Raw genomic sequence first — 25,737 nt, forward strand, 5'->3', positions numbered from 1 at the left:
TTCTCACCACTGGGCCAATTGGCAGCATCAGTATGAATGGTGAAGAGATTGAGATAGTTAACAGTTTTACTTTACTTGGCTCCACAGTCAACAGTCTTGGTAACAGCAGCCAGGAAATCAAGAGACAAATTGCATTGGGAAAGTAGGCTGTGAGGGACGTCTCAAGAGTACTGAAGAGCAATGATGTCAGACTAGAGACTAAGGTGTGCCTGATCCAGGCTATAGTCTTCGCAATTACGTGCTATGCATCAGAGAGTTGGACAGTGAATAGTGTTGATAGAAAGAGAATTGATGCCTTTGAGCTGTGGTACTGGAGAAGAGTGTTGAATATACCATGGACTGCTAGAAGAACAAACAGGTTTGTCTTGGAGAAGGTGAAGCCGGAATATTCCCTGGAGCCAAGGATTCTGAAGCTTTGTCTGACATATTTTGGGCATGTTGCAAGGAGGGACTGGTCCTTGGAGAGAGACATCATGTTTGGCAGAGTGGAGGGGAGGCGGAGGAGAGGAAGACCTTTGATGAGATGAAGCCATTCTGTAACTGGAGAGGTGGGGATAAGTGCGTCTGAGATGGCTAGGTTGGCACAGGATAGAAGAGCGTATAGAGCTCTTGTACATAGGGTCGCTATGAGTCGCAAGTGACTCGATGGCACATAACAACAACACAACATGGATTATTGTCTGAAACACAGTGTAAATGATAGACTGTATAGAACACAATGTATATGAATAAACACAATAGAAATAGTTGGCTTTTTTTAAAAGAGTCCATCAAAGAGGAATATATTATGATTATACCATTTTTGTGCTAAGTAATACATCTGTGGAGAAAATTGTTAGAGACGCCCAATATCAGCATTTAAAACCAGGCCAGGGCAGACTGTGGGACAGACCATCAATGACTCATATGAAAGCTCAAATTGAGGCCAAAGAAAGTTAAAACAAGTCCACAAGAACCAAACTATGATCCTTATCCCACCTACATGTAAATATCATCTTAAGAATAAGTTTGAAGCAGTAAGTACCAATGATTGAAGACAGATAAATAGCGGGATAATACAAAAGATATCATCCATGAAAAGAGCAAAGGTCATAATAGAGGATAAAGAAAAAAACCAAAATGGATATTAGAAAAGACTGAAAATTTAACAAGAGAGTCAAGAAACCAAAAAAGGGGTAACGTTGCTGAAGAGCTGAACAAAAGATTTTAAAGGGAAGCTTGAGAAGACAAAGCAAGGTATACCAGAAAGTGTGGAGAATTAGATTTGGAGACTGGAAAGAGAAGAATTTACTCATAACTTAATCTCAAAGAAGTGAAAAACAAATTCAAGTCTTGATATTTAACACTTATGAGACGGTATGGGCAAAATCTTGAATGATCTAGGAAGCATAAAAAGATGGGGTGAATACACAGTCACTATACCAAAAAGAACTGACTAACACTGAAAAGTTTCAGTAAGTACCATATGAACAAGAGCCAACAGTAATGAATAAAGTTTTCCAAGCTGTACTGAAGACATTAGCAAAAATAAGGCCCCAAGAATCAATGGGATACCAATGATATGTTTCAATTAACAGAGGCAGCCCCAGATCTGCTCTCTAGCATATGCCAGGAAACTTGGTATGCAGGTGCCTGGCTGACTGACTAGAAGAGATGCATATTTGTTCCAATTCCCAAGAAAGGTAATCCAACAACAGAAAATGGAAATTATCAAAACAATATCATTAATATTGCATACAAGAAAAATAATGCTGAAGACCACCCAAAACCAGCTGGAACAGTACTTAGATAAGGAACTGCCAGGAGTTCAGGTAGTATTTAGAAGAGGCCATGGCAATAAGGATATCACTGCTGATGTCATATGGATTATGGCTGGATGATAGTAAAGAATACCAGAAGAATATCTGTGATTTCTTGACTGTGAAGGCATTTGACTGCATAGATCATAAAAAAATATGAAAGATTATGGCTAACACCAAGAAGAATGTGAATCCCAGAACACTTAACTCATGTGAAACCTATACCTAGACCAAGAGGCTGCTGTGTGAATAGAGCAAGGGAAAATTACATAGTTTAAAATTAAGAAAGGGGTGCCATCAGGGTTGTATTCGTATGCTGAGCAAATTATTCAAGAAGCTGGACTCTGAAAAAGAATGTTGCATCAGGATCAGAGGAAGAGTCATTAATAACCGGCATTATGCAGATGATACAATCTTGCTTGCTGAAAGAGAGGAGCACTTGAAGCACTTGATGCAGGAGATTAAAGAATAGAGCCTTCAATATGAATTGCATCACAACATCAATAAAATAAAAATTCTTACCACTGGACCAATAGGCAATATCATGCTAGATGGAGAAAAGATTGAAACCGTCAATGACATCATCTTGTTCACATCCACAATCAATAATACCCTTGGGACCAACAGTCAGGAGATCAGGAGGTATATTGCACTGCAAAGTCTGCAGTCAGGGACCTCTCCAAATTGCTGCGGAGCAACCATGTCAGTTTGAGGCTAAGGTGAACCTGATTCAGGCCATGGTCTTTTCAATCACTTACTATGTATCTGAGAGCTGGGCAATGAATAAGGATGACAGAATAAAAATTTATTCCTCTGAACTGTGTTCTTGGTGAAGAGTATCGAATATCCCATGAAATTCCAAGAGAACAAATAAATATGTCTTTGAGAAAAGTGCAGCCTTGGGAGTAAAGATGATAAAGCTCTGCTTTATACACTTCGGGCAAGTTGCTGGGTGAGGCTATTCCTTTGAGAGGGACATCATATTTGCAAAGGTGGAAGACTGAGGAAAGAAAGTAAGACCCTCAACCAGACAAAGTGATATAGTATCTGCTGCAATGGGCTCAAATATGTCACAGATTGTGAGCATGACACAGGACAGGACAGGACAGGGTTCAGATATGTTCAAAGGATTGCTATGGGTTGTACTCGACTTGATGGTACCTAACACCACCTCTACTGAAAAATCAGGAATAACTGACAAGTTTAAAAGAGGACTAACAAGTCCATAGCCATACTAGATTTTTAATGTGAAACTCTCAGCATTTCAACTCAATGCACGCTCTTTAAGTCAGAATCACCCAGCTGACCACCTGGTTGTTTTCCAAGGCTGTAAATCACATCTAATGTGAAGAGATTACCCATCTTTCTCCCCTAGAGCCACTGGTGTATTCAGATCACAGAGAGAGAGTCTCTAGGATCAGCAGTGTAACTCTCTGCACATCATTCCAAGAGAGGTGACTTCCCTTCCCTCCGATCTAAGTTCCAAGGCTGTTAAATGCCATCAAGTCTGCACTGACTCACAGGGGCTCTGTGTACAACAGGATGGAACCCTAGTCAATCACTATTATCCTCACTATTGTTGCTGTAGCTGAGCTCACTGCTGCAGCCAGTCTAAATCCGTCTCATGGAAGGTCTTCCTCTTTTGTGCTGATCTACTTTTACCAAACATGATGTCTTCTGTCAGCACCTGGTCCCTCCTTGTAATATGTCCAAAGCATATGAGATAAAATCTCACAATCCCTGCGTTGTTGTTTTTAAAAAAATTTATTAATACCGTTAGATACAAAAAGAGTCAAGGGTGAGAGGGAAAGAAGTAAACTGGTGCCAAGAACCGAAAGGCCTTTATTACATGGTCTGAGAGGGCCCCAAGTGACCTGAGCACACATGGAGAGTCAAAATGGTGCCACCATCTCTGGTTTTAAAACCATCCTATCTATACTTCTTTCAAGAAAAACCTGTCTGTTCATTTAAAGTCCATGTATAGTCAATATTCTTCACCAGCACAATTCAAAGTTCAAATAAACTCTTTTCAAAGGAAAGATATCCTGAAAAAGACAATGAACTTGACCTAATGCAGTACTGGTGATATAGTGGTAACTCTGGGCTGATAACCAAAATGTCAGCAATTTGAGTCTATCAGCAGCTACACTGGGAGAAAGACAGGCAGTGTCCCCTCACCTAAAGATTTATCGTCTTGGAAACATGATGGAGGGAGGCGTCTGCATTGAACCAGAGTCAACTCAATAGCAGGGAGTCTGGGTTTTGGTTTACTTGGTGTATCTAGAACATAATTCTACACTTCCCTTTGGCAGGTTTTCAATGAAAAAACTACCAGGCGGTTTCAGGGGACTCGGTAAAAGCTCTGCATACAACACTGGCTGTGTGGGGAAGAGAAAGGGCAGTCAGACTAAAATCAACCCCAGCCGGTCTTTTCCTGACAGACCAGAACAAGCACTTTCCGAGCACACTGGTGAAACTCCAGCCCAGCTCAGAGAAGGGAGGGAGTCCTGTCCTCTGCCTATCTACCTAAGGGAGCTGGCACAGGCAGAGCCCAGACTCGGAAAAAAGACAGGACTGATTCTCAGGATATGAAAGAGCTCCTAAAATGAAAAACCTCAATGATAAAAGTCAGTCCAATTAAAAAGAAAAAAAATATTTAAACAGATACTTTATAAAAGATGATGTATGAATAAGCACATCAAAACTGTTTCATTTCACTGATTATTGCTGTTGTGTACTGTCGAGTCAGAACTGACTCACAGCTAACCCGACAGCATATTTCCAGAAGGCAGTAAATCACAGGGAAGAGACTGTCCATCTTCCCCCTTCAGAAGAGGTAGTGGATTTGAACAATGTCTCATTGGCTGGCCATGCAACTTCTTACCACCAAGCCAGTAAAATGCAGATGAAAACCATCACCAGATATCACTCCATAACTACAAAAATGATTAAAACAGGTTTTGGTATATAAATTTATAATGGCGCCATACTAAATGGAGTATTGTTGTTTTCTTTTTGCTTTTTTGGGTTTTTTTTTTAACTTTTAAGAGTTTGAGGTTTTTTTCCATTTTTTTGAGTGAAATTTAAAAATCATTTTTTCAATTATGCACTAATGCACCTTGTCTTATAATGTTGGCATTTATACATGTAGTTAATTAATACAATGTCTGATCAACCCCATATAACATTATTGTCTTTCCTTTCACCCAGTTCGTCTCTGTGTTAATTCCTAGTCCCCTCTCCCTTCCTTCCCATCCTTGACAACCATCCAAGAATGATTCTGCGTATACAGCTTTCCTGAGTTTTTTTCAATAGTGGTCTTCTACCACAACTATCCTTTTGTGACTAACTTATTTTACTTAAAATGTCCTCTAGATGCATCTATGTTACACTGTTTTTCAGTGTTGCACAATATTCCACTGTGTACCACAGTTTATCTGTTTCTCTGCTGATAGACAATTAGGTTGTTTTCATCTCTTTACTATTACAAATAATGCTGCAATGAACATGGGTGTGATAAGCCTTCTGTTTTGCAACTTTTATTTCTTTGGGATACATTTCTCATAGAGGGATTGATTGCTGGGTCAAATTTAACTTCTTTTCCAACATTCTAAGGAAGCACCAAACTGCTTTCCATAGTGGCTACACCAGGAAAGTATGAGTTTTCCAGTCTCTCTACATCTTCACCAGCATTTGCAGCTTATTGAACTTTGTTATTGTTGCTGACCGAAATGTTATCTAATGGTTTTGATTTTAAGTTGTATAATTCTGGAATTGAAACTCAAGCAATTCAAGTTATAGTACAGATGTTTTGATATAGTCAAACAAATAAGATGTAAGGTTAAAGATTTTAAACACATTAAAAAGAGATCAGAGTGATTGATCTGGATTAAAGATAAGGAACAAGTAAGTACACAGGAAGCTGAACACTAGTGAGGAAATATAGGGTCAGGAAACTTGAAATGGAACCACTACATTTACGTATGTGAACTTAGGAAATGCTAAATTTTGTTCCCATTAGTCTATTTCTTTTCTGAGACAGGCATGCAACTTGTATGGCATGTGAACCATAGAAAGCAAGTCTGGTACCTTCAATGCTGTACAAAAGCACCATTTCCTCAGGCACAGCCACTGCTTCCCAATGATGCTCCTTAAATTTAAAAACAAGTTTTGAAAAGAAATAAATAAACAGATAAACAAGTAGATTTTATTTCTAACACAACTTCTTTAAATAACAGGTTTTAGTTTATGTAAAATAGGGTTTTGTTTGGGTTGGCTTTTTAGTAAGTATCACGAATTCCTAGGGGATACAACACATACCACACCATGAAAGTCTAGCTACATAATACATTGTGTGCATCACATTTAATTATTTAAAGGATAGTGCCAATTAATTTCTTTTCTATTCTTGACCAAAACAAGAACACTATCAACAAATATTTGAGAACATATGACTTTTTTATTTTTTAAAAAAACAAACTCAACCCTACAATCCTGTCATGTCACCCTTTGAAATGTTTTATGATTATATTCAGCCATCAGTTTCCAACCAATTTATATCCCTAGTCCACCACTACCTCTACAGCTTTATCCATTTAATGTTCTTCCAAATTCAAAACCTCTGCACAGACATTATGCCCTCTCTCCTCCCAGGGGCGCTCTGGTGGCCTGGTCTGTAGAAAGCTGGACTGCGAACCCAGAGGCCATGCCTCTCTGGTGGTTGGAATCCACCTGGGCTCTTTGGGAGAAAGGTAGGCAGTCTCCTCCCATGTGATTTTCAGTCTCAGGAAGCCACTGGAGTGTGACACTGGAGTGACATGACAATGGGATTGAGTTTTTCCTCTTCAATGTTTTTAGCAGTTTTTATTTTCCTCCATCTCAGCTTTAGAAACTAGAGGTACTTACGTCTGGGGATGGCCCACAACCCCTGGTTGTTAACTACCAACTTCAAACCCATGCTTCCTCTATTGAGGAATGTACCACCTGGTTCACTGATTATGCAAACCAATAAAAATGTTGTTGTTGTTGTTATGTGCCATTTAGTTGCCCATGTTGTTGTTGTTGACTGCCTTCGAATCGAGCATGACTCATAGCAACCCTATGAACAAAAGGCCTGAAGCCCCTCTCCAACTTTCGACACTTATCATAGAGATTCCGGAGGCAAGTCGTGACTCATTTTAGAAGGAATAAAAAATAGACTTAGGCCAAATTTTTTTTAAAATTATCTTATGGAAATTTTCAAATAGAGTTTTTGGACATCAAAACCCTAACGTGCCCTTTACCAGTGTGTAGCCCCGTCTCTTTCACTCCACTCCCCTTCCCTTGTGGCCTCCACTGGTTTTCATTCTCCCCATTGGCCCCTCATCACCAATTTCAGAATGCTTTTATCTTTACAACATAGTTTCTTGTTAGGGTCTAACAACAAATTCTCCTCTAACTACCACAGTGGCTGGCCCTGATGTATTGAATTCCTTCACAAAAGACACTTTCACAGAAAAATCCTTATCACTTCAGCTCTATTGAAGGTCTCCAGTATTTAGTCTAAGGGTGCTCAGGTGACATCATTTATAGCAAGTTGTGCTAACCTCAGGGGTGACTCTCTGGAAGTTGAATCTATCAGTAGTAGCTCTGCAGAAGAATAATGGGCAACTTCCTCCCACAAAATTGACAGCCTCAGAAGCCCACTGGAGGGTCAGCTATGAGTCGGCTGACTTAGCAGCAATGGGAGAGTATATATTCTACATAGCCCCCAAATGTATTTGATAGTTTGGACCATTTACTCTTATAAAAACTATCTAGTATTTGTTCTTTTTGGAATGAGTCTTCATGAGTCTAGTCTTTCCTCTATCACTCAGGGAAATCTCATGTCTCACCAGCACCACACAGATGACCTCTTAATATTCACTTCTGGCTCACTTCTCTCACTTGAATCTCTGACCAGTGTACCCAACTGCCCACCAGGTAACGTTAACCACATCACAACCAAACCAAAAACAATACCACGTCAATGTCAGCTCGGGTGACCCTAATTGTACAGAGAAGACTGCCTCATTTGGTTCCCAAGACTTTAAAAGAAAAAAAAAATAGATTGTTTTAAAATCTATTTTTACAGTATTTATTCAGGCACTCACTCACATGTTTTTTTTCTCACGACTTTTTATCACTTCATGACCTCATTGTGAGCAGCTCTCACTTCCCGAGGAACAGATAATTCAATCTGCTGACCTTTTGGACAGAAGTCAAATTCTTTAACCACTGCATCATCAGGTCCTTTCCTTATCAATGCACTCAAAGCAAAACTCACCACCTTCATCCTAGAAAATCTTCTATGGACAGCATTTTCATTCACCTAGTCAGCTAAATTGTAGGAATCCTCCCTCTTTTCCCCTAAATACATCACTAGGCCTTTCAATTCTAGCTTCTCTCAAGTTTTCCTGAAATCTTTTTTCTACCCAATCCTACAGCCTCTTCTAAAGACCAGGCTACCTTGAGGTCTCACCAAGATTATCGCAAGCTTCTTAACTGTTGATGGCTTTGTTCCTCTTTGATCTGTTCTCCCCATTAGATGCAGGAGACCCTTGAGATAACTATCCCCTCAGCTCAGAAGAGCACCTGACATCTAGCTGTTCTTGTTGAGATCGGAACTTTGTCCGAGCCTGTGCCACTCTCACCATGTCTGACACTCTTGAGCTCATTGCTGCAGTCGTTATGTCAATCCATGTGGCTGAGGGTTTTCCCGTCTTTCACCAGCCTTCCCAAGCATGATGCTCCTTTCCAAAGAAGAGCCTGTCCTAGCAACATGCCCAAAGTATAAGACACAAAGCTTTGCCGTCCTTGGAGAAATCGCAGCCAGAAGCACCTAGTTGGACCTTACTAAACACCTGTTGTTCTAAGTAACAATACCAGGAGAAATCCAGTAAACAGGAAAACTCAAGATGGCTTAAAGGACCAGGAAAGAGAAAGCTGACAAAGAAGGACCTGGTGGGACACAGTAAAGACAATGCTGTGAGGTGTCAGAGAAATCACATAAAGAGCCCACAGACCATATGAAAAAAATGGAGGTTATGCAACTACTCCAGACTGTAGCTTGAGCTCACCAAGAGGCTCCGTAAAAGAAAGGTCTGGCGATCTACTTAAGACAAAAAACAGCCACTGAAAATCCTCTAGTTTTGTTTTAACAAATACAAGGTTAACAGAGGGAATACAAAGAGACTAAACTAGGACTTCATACATCTATAAAACAGAGAATTCGAAATATATTTTTTGAGCGTATCCAAGTATGTAGAGCAGTGTGTCTACAGTGTCATTTTGTTCACAGTAACCCTCTCACTCATTTCAGAGGCTTTACATTTTTATGAAAGGAGACTGCCTCATTGTCTTCCCTCAAAGGGTTGGCAAATTTGAATGCTGGACAATAACTAGGGATGATAGAAAGAGAACTGATGGCTTTGAGCTGTGGTGCTAGAGAGGAGTACTGATAATACTACGGGCTACTAAGAAAATGAGCAGGTTCACCCTGCAGAGGGTTAAACCAGGCTTCTCGTTGGAGGTAAGGATTCTGAAGCTTCATCTGACATACTCTGGACATGTTGCAATGAGGGCCCAGTCCCTGGAGAGGGATGTCATGCTTGGGAGAGTGGAGGGACAACACAAGACAGGAAGAACTTCCATGAGAAGGACTGATTCAGTGACTGGGATAAAGGGGGTAGGTGTGTCAGACACAATAAGACTGGCACAGAATAGAACAGGGTTTAGGGCTGTTGTACATAGGGTTGCCAGGAGTCACAGGAGAGAGACTCAACAGCACATAACGACAACAAACATTTTGCATGGGATCTTTTCAGGAGGGGCCAGTCCTTGGAGAAGGACATTGTGTTTAGAAAGGCTGACGTGAGAGAGGAAGACTCCCAATGAGATGGATTGACACAGTGTCTGCAACAATGGGCTCACGTGTGTCCACTTGAGATGGTGAGGATGACACAAGATAGTGTAGGGTTCAGAGTCACTGTTCACAGCATCACTGTGAGTTGTGGCCACCTCGATGGCACATAACAACAATAACAACAAACAAGGCATCTAGGGAACTTTGACAGCATGGTCTATGGAGAGGTATGATGCTAAACATCTACATATAAAGAGTCTACTTGGAACAAAAGGCAAGATCCCACATAGACTAAAAAAGACTAAAGACTAATAACTCTTACTTAGATTATGACAAACACCACCACTACCAGAACTACCACCACCGCCACCACAATTGGAGCTAGCAAAATGCCACTGTAACACATCTGAGGAGAAGCTATGAGGAAACAAGTGGCTCAAAATTTTCTGTGAGGTTAAAAAGGGCTCAGATGAAAAGATGTCACTTAATTGAAAGGTTTAAACACAGTATATAATGTAGCATTAGAGGAAAATTCACTTCTAAATGCTACTATAAGAATGAATCCTTTATCACTTTTTATTTTATGAATGAATAAATTGAAACCACTAGTCATTCTATATTACTGTTATTTTTAATTGCATGTCTCTGTAGCTATTGTCTTTTCTGGATTTAGTTCACTTTATTCATGTGAATGTAAAATTTCAGTTGTCATTAACAAGTAATTTATTATTTAAAAAACCTGTAAATTATAAAAAGATTAATATTAAAATTTACCATTGTTTGTTGTTGTTGTTGTTGTTGTTAAGTGCCGTCGAGTTGCAGGCGACTCATAGCAACCCTAAGAAGGAGAGTCCTCGACGCTTGGTTGCCTTTCATCCTCTCTCCAGGTTCATAGGGTTTCCAGAGGCAAGCTATTATGGAAGTGGATGCCACTCCTCCTTCCACGCTTGTTTAATTGGGGAGCTCCACCCCACTCTCAGTCCGCATTGGGTAGCCAACCATCAACGCATTTGACACATCCTTGTCACAGGGTTCGGCCTCACAGCAACCACAAGTGACCGCAGGGACCGCAACTTGTAAACCAGGGCTATACGACCTAGAGGAATATCTGAACAAAAGCCCTCGGGCCCTTTTGGGCTTGAAGCCGCCAGTGTCTTCAACCCAAGGCCAAGCGTGGCTTCCCTGGCTCCTGGAGGCACAGTCGCCCCTCTCCAGAGACCAACACAACACAACACAACACAACACAACTCCCACGTACACAGCACCATGCTCTCTGGCCAAAGGATCATATTATGTTTTGTTAAATAAAAAAATTTCTTTTTTTTAAAGGGAGTCTGGTGGCCTATTGGCAAGAAGCTGTACTGCAATCCCAGAGGTACGTGGTTTGAATCCACCAGATTGTCTGCTGGAAAAGGAGGGACAATCTCCTCCTGTACCAGTCAGATCCGATTTGACAGTACACACATAATAAATAATAAAATAAAAAAAATGTCTTTTTAATCAAGTTGGTAGGCTACCACATTATCCAAATCTACTAGTTGTTGTGTTTATTAGCTGCTAGTAAACTGCTAACATTAAAAATCTACTGAAAGAACAAGTAGTAAAAAATATACAAGAGAAAGCTACAATCTTAAAGCAAGGTCATAAGTAATAAGAGGAATGGAATAAAGCTTACATCATTATCTCCAGCAACGTAGAATGAGAGACTCTGACTTCCTAGATTAAAATCAATCCAAAATTCCTCCAGCTTTTCATCTGATGGTATTTGTAACTAATAAAAGAAAACACAGAACCCATATACATTGTGCTTTTTTTTAAAATGAAAGAAAATTATGCCTTTGCTATCTTTGTGGCTGAGTCTGTTTAAGTAATTGGAAGGTGAGGGACAAGAGTGAGCAGACAAGCAAAACATTTAAATCAGCTTAGAAACTAGGGGAAATATTGCTTTAGATTTTTACAAAGGAATCAGCCCCCCAAACCCACAAATACTCCAAGTGCTAACAGAAATGGAAAACACTCTATTTTAATACATTCATGAATGATTAATCCATATGGACTTGAGTAATGAAACACAAGGACATTTAGAAGATAAATCTTTCCTATTTTAAAATTATCCTAGGCTGTACTGTTTCATAAAATATCTTTTTGGTGTCACTCTCTGATAGAGAAAGTGAAATCAATTGTAGTTCTGATATGATCTGATGACTATTTTAAATGTTATCAGCTTCTAATGTTTAATTTGCTGGAACCTTACATCAGAAATCATTCCATAATTAAAAAAGGATACATTTAAAACTCACTTCATATGAATCAAGAAATGCTGAGACACAGGGGAATGTAAAGACCCTGAAATAAAAAGTAACTTGAGTTAAACAAATCTTTAAGCACAATCGTTTCCAGCATTAGAAACCATATCTAGGATACAAAGGACATTAGTAAATAGTTTAAATTTAAATACAAGAATGTTTCCTCTTATTCCTTTTAAAAAATTTTAACAGAAATTCTTCCAAATTCTTACTGTGCATTTTGAGTATAGTTATTATACTAATTTTATATGAGTGTCTTATACAATTTATTAGAAGAGATTCTTATTTTTTTATTTTGTTTGAAAATTTACAAAGCTAACTGATTTTTCATGCAACCATTCATACACATTTTTTATTACAATAATTATAATAACTACAATGTAATCCCATTCCCTCATCATTCTCATTTCCATTAGTCCTTCTCTCTTAACCTGTCCTGCCTTCAGAGTTTTATCTCTGTGCAAATGCTATTCTTTTGACCTTACAGCACTGATTATTCTAAAGAGTGAGTGCCTCTATGGTGTTACTGGTCACCCTTTAGTCCTGTCTAGTGTTTTGGCTGTTTGAATGATTTTTTTCCATTGTCATTCTAAATGAGACAATCCTATGATCTACTATCTCATGAACGACAAGTTGAAGAGAAATTGTGTTGTCTTCATTATAAAAAAGAACACTGCAATATCTATCTCCACTTACAATACTGTCAGTAATAGGATAATACCTATAGGCATACAAAGAAGATCTGTTATACTACTATTATTAAAATAGACACACTAACCGCTCAAGCCAACAATGAAGAAATTCACCATTTATACAAATTTCTGCTGTCTCAAATAGATCAAACATTCAATAAAAATGCATTAACAAAAATTAGTGACTGGAATGTAAACACTTTATAGAGGATTGGTAATTGGGAAAATATGGTCTTAGTTGAAGATTTCATAACAGGACTTTGAATTGTTATATGCTGTTGAGTTGCCTGCGACTCATTGCGATCCTATATACAACAGCTCTGAAGACTGCCTGTCCTGAGCCGGTGTCACTGACTCTGACATAGCTACCACCATTGCCCTAGTTACTGTATTAATCCATCTCATCCGTGTCTTTCTCTCTTGCACCATCCCTCCACCATTCAAAGCATGATGTCCTTCTTCAAGGATTGATCCCTCCTGGCCACATGCCCAAAGTTCAAGACTCTTCTCCAGCACCACAACTTAAAGGCATCAATTCTTCTTCTGTCATCCTTGGTCACTGCCCAATTCTCTGATGCATAGCAAGTAATTTTGAAGACCAGGGCCTGAACCAGGTGCACCTTGGTTTCTAGACTGACATCGTTGCTTCTCAGTACTCTGAAAGCAGATTCCTGACTGTTGGTGCCAAGAGTGTTGACTGTGGAGCCGAGCAAGCTAGAACAGTTGATACCATTATCTATTTCATCCATAGATTTACTGATTTCAAACTATTATTTAAAAAAACATAAATGGCAACTATACACATGGACCTCATATGAAGGAATAGACAGTAATCAAGCTATTCTATGGAATGTAATAGTGGAAAAACTCATTATCAGCTCTTAAACAAAGGCCAAGGGCCTACGGTGGAAAAATCCATCAGTTGTTTATTTCCAAGTTTAAACTAAAGCTAAAAAAAAACCCCACAACAATGTCTATAAGAATTAAAATATGACCTTGAGTTTATCCCTCCTGATTTTAAAAAACCATCTCAATAAAATATTTGATCTACAGAACATTCAACTGAAGGCAAACTGAGGAACATCATCAAGAACACATGCAAAAAGCAAAAGGTTGTTAAAAAGACAGGAAATAAAGAAAAGACCAAAATGGATGTAAGAAGAGATTCTAACACTTGTTCTTGATAGGAGAAATACTAAAAGGTTGAAATGATGAAATAAGAAAATTAAGAGCTGAACAGAAGATTTCAAAGGGCAGCTAGCAAAGGCAAAGCAAAATATTATAATGAAATGTACAAAGATCTGAAGTTAGGATAACAAAAGTGAAAGAACTGAAAAAATTCAAGCTCTCAGTTGCAACACTGAAGGATTCTTGGGGAAAAATGATGAATGACACAGAAAGCATCAAAAGAAGATAGGAGAAAAGAACACAAAGAGTTACTGTACCAAAAGAACTGGTCAGCACTGAACCATTTTGGGGAGCAGCATATGATCAAGAATCAATGACAGGGAGGGAGTAAAAAAAAAATCAATCAATCAATCTCTAGAAATGGTAAGATTGTTGACTGAAGCATTTCAACATATATAGCCCTTGATGTACTCAGTTGCTTAAGCCAAGATTTTGAAAGACAGCTAGCAGGCCAACTGAAAGGAAAAGCAGTATGTGAGCCCACTGCCCCCTTTAGTATTTTTGCTTTAAAGTAGTATTAATGATATTGTTTGATAATTTCCACATTCTGTTGGATCACCTTTCTTGGGAATGGCAACAAATATGACTCTCTTCCAGCCAGCCAGCCAGCCAGCCAGCCAACTATTCTCTAAATTTCCTGACATAGACTGGTGAGTACAACCAGGGCTGCATCTGATATTTCATACTTGTCAACTGGTATCCCAACAAATTCTGGGGCCTTATTTTTTCCAATACCTTCAGTGCAGCTTCAATTTATTCCTTAGTTACCAATGATTATTAATCATATGGTACTTCTCTGAAATATTTCAGTGTCGGCCAATTCTTTTTGGTACAGTGATTCTGCGTATTTCCTCCCTCTTCTTTTGATAGTTCCTTGAAGATTCTGTCCATAATATCTGTAAGTACTAGAACTCAAGGCTTGAATTTGTTGTTCAGTTCTTTCAGCTTGAGAATGTCCAAACAGAGCAAAGAAACACTGCATGTTTTAAAATCAGGAAGGGCGTGTATCAAGGTTGCATCTTTTGTCCCTACCTATTCATACCTGTCCATACTGAACAAATTATTTAAGAAGCCAGACTCTATGAAGTGCCATTTGGATCAGAGGAAGACTCAAACAACAACCTGCATTATGCAGATACCACAACTTTGCTTGCTGAAAGTGAAGAGGTTATCAATCGTTTGATGCAGAAGATCAAGGACTACAGCCTTTGGTATGGATTATTTCTCAACATCAAGAAAACAAAGGTTCTCTCCAGAAGACTATCAGTCAACATTAGATGGAGAAAGCATTGAAGCTGTTGATGATTTACTCCTGCATGGATCAACAATAAACACTGTTGGTACCAGCAGTCAGGAAATGAGGAGACGTAAGGCATTAAAAAATGGCTAGAAGAGTAGTACATTGACAGGGAATCACCAGATGTTCAAGCTGGTTTTAGAAGAGACTGCAGCACAAGAGCTATCACTGCCGACGTCAGATGGATACTGGCTGAAAGCAGAGAATACAAGAATGTCTATTTGTGTTTTATTTGCTATGTAAAAGCATCGGTTTTGTGGATCAAAAGAAATTATGGCTAACACTGAGAATAATGGGAATCCCAGAATGGGAATATGCTCACACAAGACAGGTCTCTCTGTACCTTAGTCATTATCACGTTGTCTTCTCAAGCTGCCCTCTGAAGTCTTCTACTCGGCATCTCTTCCCTTTGTTTTGGCTTCTCTATGCACTATTGTAATTTTCAGGGTCTCTTCTGATACCCATTTTGGCTCTTTGTAATGACCTTTCACTCTTCATGTATAATTATCACTGGTGTCATCCCACAATTCATCTTGTCTTTGATCACTGGTGTTCAGTGTTTCAAACCTATTTTTAAGAGGATTTTTAAATTCAGGGTGAAAAAGACTCAACATCATAATTTGGTTCTCATGGACTTGTTTTCATTTTCTTTAGTCTCAATTTGAACTTGCACATGAGTAACTGATGGTTTGTCTGTTCCTCCCGCCCCTCTAAGGACTGCTGATATTGAGCTTCTCCAGTGATTCCTTCCACGGATGTAGTCAATCCCCTTTCAATGCAGTCCATCTTGAGAGGTCCATGTGCAAAGTTGTTTAGTTTTTTGCTGTTTTTTTTTTCTGTTTTGTTTTTGTTCGTTTTTTAAAAGAGGCAGTTGCAATGAGTAAATCATTGCCTTTACAAAAGTCTATCATTCTATTTCTGGCCTTACTCTGTCACCAAGTTCATACTTTCTGACTACCATTTCCTCTTCACTGTTTCCAAATATTGCATTCCAATCACCTATTATCTTTAACACATCTCAATTATATGTTTGGTCAATTTGGTAAAAATCTTTAATTTCCTCTTTGACTTTAGCTGCTGATGCATGTATTTAAATAGTCGTATTAATAGGCCTTCCTCTGTACGTATATGGATAATATCCTTTCACTCACAACGTTGTACTTCAGGAGAGAACTTGAAATTGTCTTTTTAACTATGAATGCAACACCATTCTTATGTTTTCTCATTTCTAGCATAGTATACCACTGTGATTATCTGATTCAAAGTGATTAAAACCAGTCCATCTCATCTCATGAATGCCTAAGGATGTCAATGTTCATGCATTCCATTTTCTTTTTCATGACTTCTAGTTTTCCAGCATTCATACTTTGTACATTCCATGTTCCAATTTTTTACATTCTCATAGCATAATGTTAAATAAAAAATGCATTTTTTTTCCTTTGAAAGAGCAAAGTAAAACTGGGGCAATGGAGGATTATCTGAAGCTTTAATAATCTGTAATCTAATCATCTATAATCATCTACTAAAGCACACTCTTGGTACCAGCAGCCAGGAAATTAAAAGACGAATTGCACTGGGAATGTCTGCTGTCAGAGACCTCTCCAAAGTACTGAAGAGCAATGATGTCAGTCTGTAGACTAAGGTGCGCCTAATCTAGGCCACAGTCTTTGCAATTACTTTCTATGTGTCAGAAAGCTGGACAATGACTAGGGATGATAGAAGGAGAATTGATGCCTTTGAACTGGGGAAGAGTACTGAATATACCATGGACTGCTAAGGAGAACAACAGGTTTGTCCTAGAGTGGGTGAGATGAGGCTGCTCCTTGGAGGCAAGGATTCTGAAGCTTTGAATTGGCATATTTTGGACATGTAGCAAGGTGGGACCAGTCCTCGGAGAAGGATGTCAAGCTTGGGAGGGTGGAAGGACAGTACAAGAGACGAAGACCCCCAATGAGATGGACTGATTCAATGACAAGGGTAATGGAGGTCAATGTGTCAGACACAATAAGATTGGCACAGGATTTAGGGCTGTTGTATATAGGGTTGCTATGAGTTGCAGGTGACTTGATAGCACATAACAACAACAACAACAAATCACACTACAGTACAGTTCTGACTCGATAGTAACATAACATCACTATGGAAGAGATTGCATGTTTTACACTTTAATATAACAAGTTAAATTTATAAAGGTTCAACATTATTTCTTTCCTGTTAATTCCTATTTCTTTCTCAGTAAATGAATGCATAAGGCATGCTTACCTTCTCTTGTCTCCAAGCATGCCATTTACAAGGTTGAGAAATAGCCTGCAATCCTAAATTTAAGAAGTAGAAATTAAAGTGTAATAATTTAAGAAAAAACCCAAAGCCCATTAGAGTTTATTTTAGGTCATTTGTTACTTTTATATTACTCACTGTTTCAAATTCAGAGTCTTTAATTCCTTTGAATGCATTAGCAATAAAATCCATTGAAAACCACTCATATGCCAGCTCCTGTCTTTGTATTTTTGTAGTCATTCTACATAAAGATTCTATGATGCACACTTGTAAATCATAATCTATAAGATATTATAAATCCAAATATAATTTAAAACAATGAGAAGAGTTTATAAATATATAGTCTATGCACTCAATGGTAAATAACAAAAATAGCACACATTTTATAGAGCTTTGAACAACCAACCAATGAAAATCAGGTAAATATTTGTGTAAACTACTCTTTTGTGATTTTCTTCACATAAGAGGCATTCGTCAGAATAGAGCAAGGAAAAACTGCATGGTTCAAAACTGGGAAGGGCGTACGCCAGGGATGTGTCCTGTCTCCATACCTTTTCAACCTGTATGCAGAACAGATTATCTGGGAGGCTGGGCTCTATGAGGAGAATTGTGGGGTCAAGATTGGTGGAAGATCTATCAACAATCTGCAATATGCAGATGATACAACCCTGCTTGCTGAAACTGAGGAGGACCTGAAGCGCTTGCTGCAGAGGGTCAAGGCCTGCAACCTCCAATATGGATTGAGGCTCAATGTCAAGAAGACAAAGATTCTCACCACTGGACCAATCGGTAGCATCAGGATGGATGGTGAAGAGATTGAGATTGTTCACAGCTTCAGTTTGTTTGGCTCCACAGTCAACACTCTCGGCATCAGTAGCCAGGAAATTAGAAGACATATTGCCATGGGAAAGTCTGCTGTTAGGGACCTCTCCAAAGTACTGAAGAGCAATGGTGTCTCTTTGGAGACTATGGTGTGTCTGATACAGGCCATGGTCTTTGCTTTCACTTGTTATGCATCAGAGAGTTGGACAATGACTAAGGAGGATAGAAGGAGAATTGATGTCTTTGAGCTGTGGTGTTGGAGAAGAGTATTGAGGGTACTATGGACTGCTAGGAAAACAAACAGATTCATCCTGGAAAGGGTCAAACCAGGCTGCTCCTTGGAGGCAAGGATTCAGTGACTGGGGTAATCGGGATGGGAGTATCGGAGATGGTGTGTTTGGCACAGGACAGAGCAGAGTTTAGGGATGTTGGACATAGGGTCGCTATGAGTCGCAAGCGACTTGACGACCCACAACAACAACAACAGATTATAAATAGTTCATCATTACATGAATGCTGTTGTTATAAGCTGTGGAGCAGACTATGGATTATAGTAACCCTATGAACGACAGATCCAAACCTTGTCCTATCTTGTGCCATCCTCAGAATCTCTGACTACAGGAAATAATACAAACAAAATGAAAACAAAACAAAACAAAAAACCAAATGACCATGTAAGTTCAATAGTAGAAGACTGAAACTTTAAAAACAAAGTTTAAAAAACCCTCTTAAATACTCACAGATTAAAAATTGCTTATACAACAGTCTATTAATTCTAAAACCCTTGTTTTCTCTATGTTTATAGTTATTAGAGTACTTTAAATCAATAAGTTTATCTCCACGTAAATCATCACATCAACAATTTCTTCGATGAGATTTAGGAAACTGAGTAAATGATTTGTTTGAAAACAAGTCAAGAATATCAAACTCAAGAATATCAGAACTACTGCTAATAAAATAACATCAGAAAATTTTTTTCACAAATAATTAAAATTTATTGCAAAATTATTATTCATAAATATACTATGAGGCCTCTATTAAATTTATCTAATATCTATTATCATGCTAAATTATTTTACTCTCAAAGATATCCATCATTTATTATATATTTAAACACTGCCTGATGGTATATAAACAGTGTCTCATTTTCCCAAATAATCTCAGCAATTACAATTATTTTGATTAAAGAAATAATCTATTTATATATTAGTAATAATTCAATATAAACATCTTGAAAAGACATACCTCCAGCATCTATAATCCTTTCCCCCATACTATTCCTGTGAATAAAAAAAACAGAATTAATATTAATTGAATTTTAAAAACTCTTATGTTTTAACCTAACACTGGGCTGATTGGCAGTATCATGATAGATGGTGAAGAGATTGAGATTACTAAAGCTTTAGTTTGTTTGGCTCCACAATCAACACTCTTGGTACCAGCAGCCAGGAAATTAAAAGACAAATTGCATTGGGAAAATCTGCGGTCAGTGATTTATCCAAAGTACTGAAAAACAATGTTAGTCTGGAGATTAAGGTGAGCCTGATCCAGGTCATAGTTTTTTAAATTACTTGCTATGCATCAGAAAGCTGGACAATGACTAGGGATAACAGAAGGAGAATTGATGCCTTTGAACTGTGGTGCTGGAGAAGAGTATTGAGTATACCATGTACTACTAGAAGAACAAACAAATTTGTCCTAGAGAGGGTGCGAGTAGGCTGCTCTTTGGAGGCAAGGATTCTGAGGCTTCCTCTGACATACTTTGGAAATGTCGCAAGGAGGGACCAATCCTCGGAGAGGGACGTCATGCTTGGGAGCATGGAGGGACAGCGCAAAAGAGGAAGGTCCTCCATGAGATGGACTGATTCAGTGACTAGAGTACGAGGCATAGGTGTGTCAGACACAATAAGATTGGCAAGGGATAGAGCAGAGTTTAGGGCTGCTGCACATACGGTTACTATGAGTTGTAGGTGACTCAATGGTACATCACAACAAAAACACCACCACCACCACAAGGGAGTTCTGGAGGTATAGTGGCAAGAAGCTGTGCTGCAATCCCAAAGGTACACCAGCTCTCTGTGGGAGGAGAGTGGGTGACTTCCACCCATGAGACTAACTGCCTCTGAAAACCCGTCGGGGGGGGGGGGCGGGTAGTCAGCTTTGTGTCAGTTCTGATTTGAAAGTACATATCAGCATCAACACAACTGGCTAGTAAACTGCAGAAAACATATGAAACCTACAACAGTCTATCAATTAATGCATAATCATGGTTCCCTTGTTGTTGTGTACCATCTCAGAACAAGAGTTTCAGGCATCCATCCACCTTCCATGTCTAGATAATGTTGATGATGTGTGCTGTTTAGTTGGAACTGACCCACAGCTGACTCTCGGTGGGTTTTCAGAGACAGTTAATCGCACAGCAAGAGACTGCTCATTCTTCTCCTGAGGAGCAGCTGGTAGCCTTGAACCATGTACCTTTGGAATTGCAGCAAAGTTTCTTGCCACTAGGCCACCAGGGCGCCATGGTTGCCTTACTACCTTATTAATACTTATTAAGTACTCTTTAAATTATTGACTTATACTAAAAAGTGAGATAATAGAAATTATTACATGAGAGATAATATTTCTTGATTAGACAGTACTTTTCTGGAATCTTGAGGTATTTTTTCGAGAATAGTATTCATTCTTTTTAGAGTCTAGGAAAGAAAAAAGTATAATCTAGTAACTTTGTGTACTCAGTGAAACACTAAATACTTTGAAAAATACTGTTAAGGACATCAATTTAGGATTTTATTTTTATCTTAAACCCTACCTTTGATGCAAGAAATGGGGCAGGGTGGAGGGAAGAAATAAAATCAGTGACAACAAAAATCTTTAGCATAGCACAGAAGAGCAGACATGATTCTTGTACTTAAAAAAATTTTACATTCTGCAATATGACATTTGTTACTTCTCTATTAAAAGAAGTAGGGATTTTTTATTATGAACATTACTTTTAGTCTCAGAATTATACACATGTAATGCAATAGACAAATAAGGGATTTTTAGTATTAAATGTCTAAGAATGCCTAATAGTTTGATGTTATAATTTATTTTTATGTGAGCTCTACACATGCGTAAACCCATATAATTATATATTTTTGGTAAATATAAAGTAATATGTTCGTTTGTCAATTTTAAATGTAATGAATTGCTATAACAAGAGAAATATGCAAAATAATTCCAAGATTAAAAAGTCATTCAATTTGATGACTTTCTATGAAATCTTCTCATTTTTAGGTTTTATAAAAGACAACTTTACCTCATGCTGAATGCAGATATTCACTCTTGAGTCAATAACCAGGGCACAAATTCGTGGAGTAAAATTTTCCACTATTTGTCTTTTACCTGAATAAAAGAGTTAATTGACAGATATGCACTTAAACCCTTTCAAATGGCAATCTTTTCTCATTTGAATTAGTGGAACGGACTGGTACATTTTAAAAGCCCTCTCTGGCCTAGGCATCAAGAAAGCCTTGAGCTCACCAGCTATGTGGCCCTGAACAAACACTCCTTAACAGAACTGACCAGCCTTAAAGTTAGCAAGAGAGCACATTCCATCCACTTTATTTCAGTCACCCAGGAAACATGACTTTTTGGAGAAAACAGATAAAAGTAGAAAATTAAAACTCCTTTTGGGGCAACTGGACTCATTAATTTATAGTCACCCCTCCAAATGCTCACACACTTGATGACCATCACCATTTTTAACACTGTGGAGCTTGAAATGACCTAGGCCAGACAAAGCCTATTCCCAAAGGATGAGTCTTCATTGGCACAATCAGTTCTACATGCTATTTTATAAAGTGGATTTAAAAAATAATTTTAAACAATGCCAATGTTTTAACAGTAAATATATAACTCTGCAGTGTTGATACTGAAGTGTGTGCAGAAGGAGCTCATTTAGGTAAACAGATACAGATTAGCTTAAAAACAAAAAAAATCTCATAGCAGTTGAATCACTTTATAATTTCTAGCACTTAGGGATTTTTTTTCTCCCTCAAAATTGAGAAATTAGGATTTAATAATTTATTTATATTAATGACAAAAATTGAGAAACTGATAAAAAGACATCATTATCTACTAAATAAACAGCAACTGATCTGTTAGACTACTAGCAGGCTGATGGAAGGAAACAAGTATTGTCCCTTTATTTATAAACAATTTACTAACTTCAGAGGGAAAAAAATGTCAGATACTTTCTCTTGAATTCCTAGATAATCTTTCTCAATCAACACAAATATAAAATAACCTGAAGGCCTGACACAAAGTTAGTCAAAAGTGAACACTACAAAGTATTCTCTATTTCCAGTCTAATGTACTATAAAAGTGTTCTATCAAGGGTTGGCATTATCCTTACAGGAAAAATCTGACCAACTATCTGGCTTTGCTTGGTTCGATTTTCATCAAAGATATAGACAGTGCCAAAGGCTAATGCAGCAACTAGGCAGGTCCTTTAAAGGTTGGCAGTTAAACTGTACCCAGAAACTTCAGTGGAAAGTCCCAGCAATCTACTTCTGAAGTCAGCCACTGAAAACCTTGCAGAATACAAAGCTAGTCTGGCACAAATGAGTTTGCCATGAATGAATTTGCGGACTTGATAATTAAAAAATTATTCCTCAGCTGGTACTGTGTAGGAAGTATTTTAATCTATCATGTTTTATTGAAACTACAGTGTTCTAGGTAAACCTCACTCACTTCTATGAATTTGGCAATTGCCAGTGGGTTTTTGTCAAAAAGAATAGCTGAGCGACAGAGCTGCCCTAGTCACAGCAGTGTGAGAACTTAGGTGGGATAAAATTTTATTTTGCACCTTGGGTCAAAGTTGAAAATTTATATGAAAAAAGAATAATACTCAACCACTGCCATCAAACACTGAATGACTTTTGAAATCAGCTTTTGCTGAAGACTTCATTACATTTAATAAGTTCAACTCAAAATTGCAAAGCAAAATATTGCTTTATATGAAAAACTTAAGCTGCAGTAAAGTCATTTTGATGACCAGTAATGCTATTTGAGGGAGTTCCAGTGGCCTAGTTGGGTGTGGAGTGTGCTGCCCACCCAAAGGTATGTAGTTCAAATCCACCATCTGCTCTGCACGAAAAAAGATTGGCAATCTTCTCCCACATAATTTACAGCCTCTTAATATCCACTGAAGGGTCAACTAGGTCCAGACTTGATTGCAATGAATGAGTGTTATCTGAACCAAAAGTAGTATTAAACAGCTTGGTAACTTCTGAGACGTAAAAGCTAAAAAAGAAGTGATAGCTTCATTTACACACAAATTTGCGTAAATAGCTTTTCCAAGACCCACCAAGATGTCCAGCAACATTCTTACACCTTGATGTAAATGCAAAAGAAATATTTAAAAATTCATTTAACTGTGCAGACGAGACACTTCTACATATCCTTCAACTGAAAGTGAGTAATTTGCAATGTAATAACATTCTAAAAGGCAAACACTAAGAAAAACAATTCTATAAATGCCTTCCCAATGATGAATATGCTCAACTAAAATTCATATTCTCATGAAATGAAATCAGTATTTGGCAGTAGATGCATGAAAAGGCATTTTAAAATGTGAAATACATAAAATCTCGTTACAAATTAATATTAAAAATGAACATTTTTTATCAATTTTGATAATAAGGAATAAACTTTGAACCTCAGTTAAATGAAACATCACTCTGTCAAAGGGAAGTTATTTTTTTCTCATTAGCAGACTTGTATAACAAAAAATTATAATCAGTAGAACATTTTTTTTCTTGTTAAGGCTACATAACAGATTTGATATTTTTGTCTCTTAACCTACAACTGCTAAAATTATTTTAGTCCCTTGTCCTTTACAGAAACGTTTATGGGTCACTAAAATTAGTGAATTATTTTATTTCCTAACACAATACCATTGGACTCAAGATTGTATGAAAACCTTAAAAACAAATTATTGTTCTAATAAAAACAAGATATTTACTATACCTTCATCACTGACATCATTTACAAGCTGAAAAAGTAAAAGAAGGTGCAATTTATAATTTCTATATTTTAAACCACCACAGATTGTATTTTAAATTACCAGATAGTTATTTATTAACTGAACATTTAATTATACTAATTAAATTTTAAAAAGCTTTGGTGGCCTAGTGGTAAGAATACTAGTTAAATTTAAGATGCTCTGGCGGTTGAGGGAAAAGAAGCTGCACTGCACACCCAAAGGCTCAAAGCCACCAGCTGATCCGTGGGAGAAGGATGGGTCATTTCCTCCCCTGCAAGTTACTGCCTCTGGAAAGCCACTCGAGGGTCTGCTATGGGTCAGTTCTGACTTGATGGCACACAGCAACAATCATCAAGACTGTTATGGATCGAACTGTGTCCGCTAAAGAATTTCTGTTGTAAATCCTAACCACTATTTCTATGTTTATAATCCCATTTGGGTAATCTTTGTTACTAGAATTCTTGGCGCGGGTGTACTCGCATGCTCGCGCACTCTCTTCCTCTGTGTGCGTGTGTGTGTCTCTAATTGCTGGAACCAACTCAAAGCTGACCTCTGGCAGGTTTTCAGAGGCCGTACACTGCAGCAAAGGAGAATGTCCAGCATTCTCCCTTTCTTTGGGTTGGCAGCCATCAGAGTTTGAAAATAGAAGGATCAGTAGAAGGTATATCCTCGGTCAATTTCATGTTTCATGTGAAATAAAAGAGATTAAATGCTGCTAGCAAAGTGACATGAAGCAAGAAAGAGATGCTAAGCCACGGGGTGACTGCCCAGGAACAGAAGCTAAAAGAGACAAGGCCCTTCTTCCCGAGCCTCAAGAGGAAAAGCATCCCCTGGACCTGGAATCTGGACTTCCAGTCACCTAAATTATGAAAAAATAAATTTGTTCTTTAAAGCCACCCACTTATAGTATTTCTACTGTAATAGCACTTGATAAGACAAAGTGTTAAGTACAACGCTAACAGTCTAATATATATGTTCTAGGAATACCTTATACTAATACATATTAATATATGCTAATAGATTAATACATACTTCTATACTCAAAGTATATACAACACTGTTTTGAACACATAACCTTTACAAATCAATCAATGTGATTATTACCATCAAAATATCAAAGAAGTCTTCTATCATACTTATAAGAGCTCCATCTTTTGAATTCCCTTGATTTCGAATAATCTCTTTCAATTTTTCAAACCAGGAAACCATGTAAAAGAAGAGAATGTACATATTACTTTGAAATCAATTTTAATAACTTTAAGAATGTATTCATTATTGTATAAATTGTATGCCTATGAATAAAGGAAGATAAAAAATCCTATATTGTGTCAAAATAAGATTATCTTCTCCCTTTTTGGGTTGTTTGTTAGTTTTGACAACTCACCGTATTTCCCCATGATGTTGAGAGCAGTAGATAAATTTTAAAAGATTCGTTGTGATACC

The 25,737-nt window shown here is 37.9% G+C and overlaps 1 protein-coding gene across 1 annotated transcript in view; it reads right to left on the bottom strand.

Annotated features, from left to right (window-relative positions):
• The window catches only part of SYCP2 (synaptonemal complex protein 2), a 96,377-nt gene that overhangs the window by 67,053 nt on the left and 3,587 nt on the right, over positions 1-25,737 (bottom strand). Inside the window, exons 4-13 of the mRNA XM_006896925.1 lie at positions 25,399-25,503; positions 24,279-24,303; positions 21,565-21,650; positions 20,874-20,959; positions 19,509-19,543; positions 17,580-17,722; positions 17,427-17,479; positions 11,982-12,027; positions 11,357-11,452; positions 5,889-5,949 (exon numbers count right to left, since the gene is read on the bottom strand). Of these exons, the coding sequence (XP_006896987.1) occupies positions 5,889-5,949; positions 11,357-11,452; positions 11,982-12,027; positions 17,427-17,479; positions 17,580-17,722; positions 19,509-19,543; positions 20,874-20,959; positions 21,565-21,650; positions 24,279-24,303; positions 25,399-25,503 (736 nt within the window). The remainder of the gene's footprint in view (positions 1-5,888; positions 5,950-11,356; positions 11,453-11,981; positions 12,028-17,426; positions 17,480-17,579; positions 17,723-19,508; positions 19,544-20,873; positions 20,960-21,564; positions 21,651-24,278; positions 24,304-25,398; positions 25,504-25,737) is intronic.

Source organism: Elephantulus edwardii, unplaced genomic scaffold, assembly GCF_000299155.1.
Source record: "Elephantulus edwardii isolate Elephantulus edwardi_28Jun2011 unplaced genomic scaffold, EleEdw1.0 scaffold00193, whole genome shotgun sequence".
NCBI classification, from domain to species: domain Eukaryota; kingdom Metazoa; phylum Chordata; class Mammalia; order Macroscelidea; family Macroscelididae; genus Elephantulus; species Elephantulus edwardii.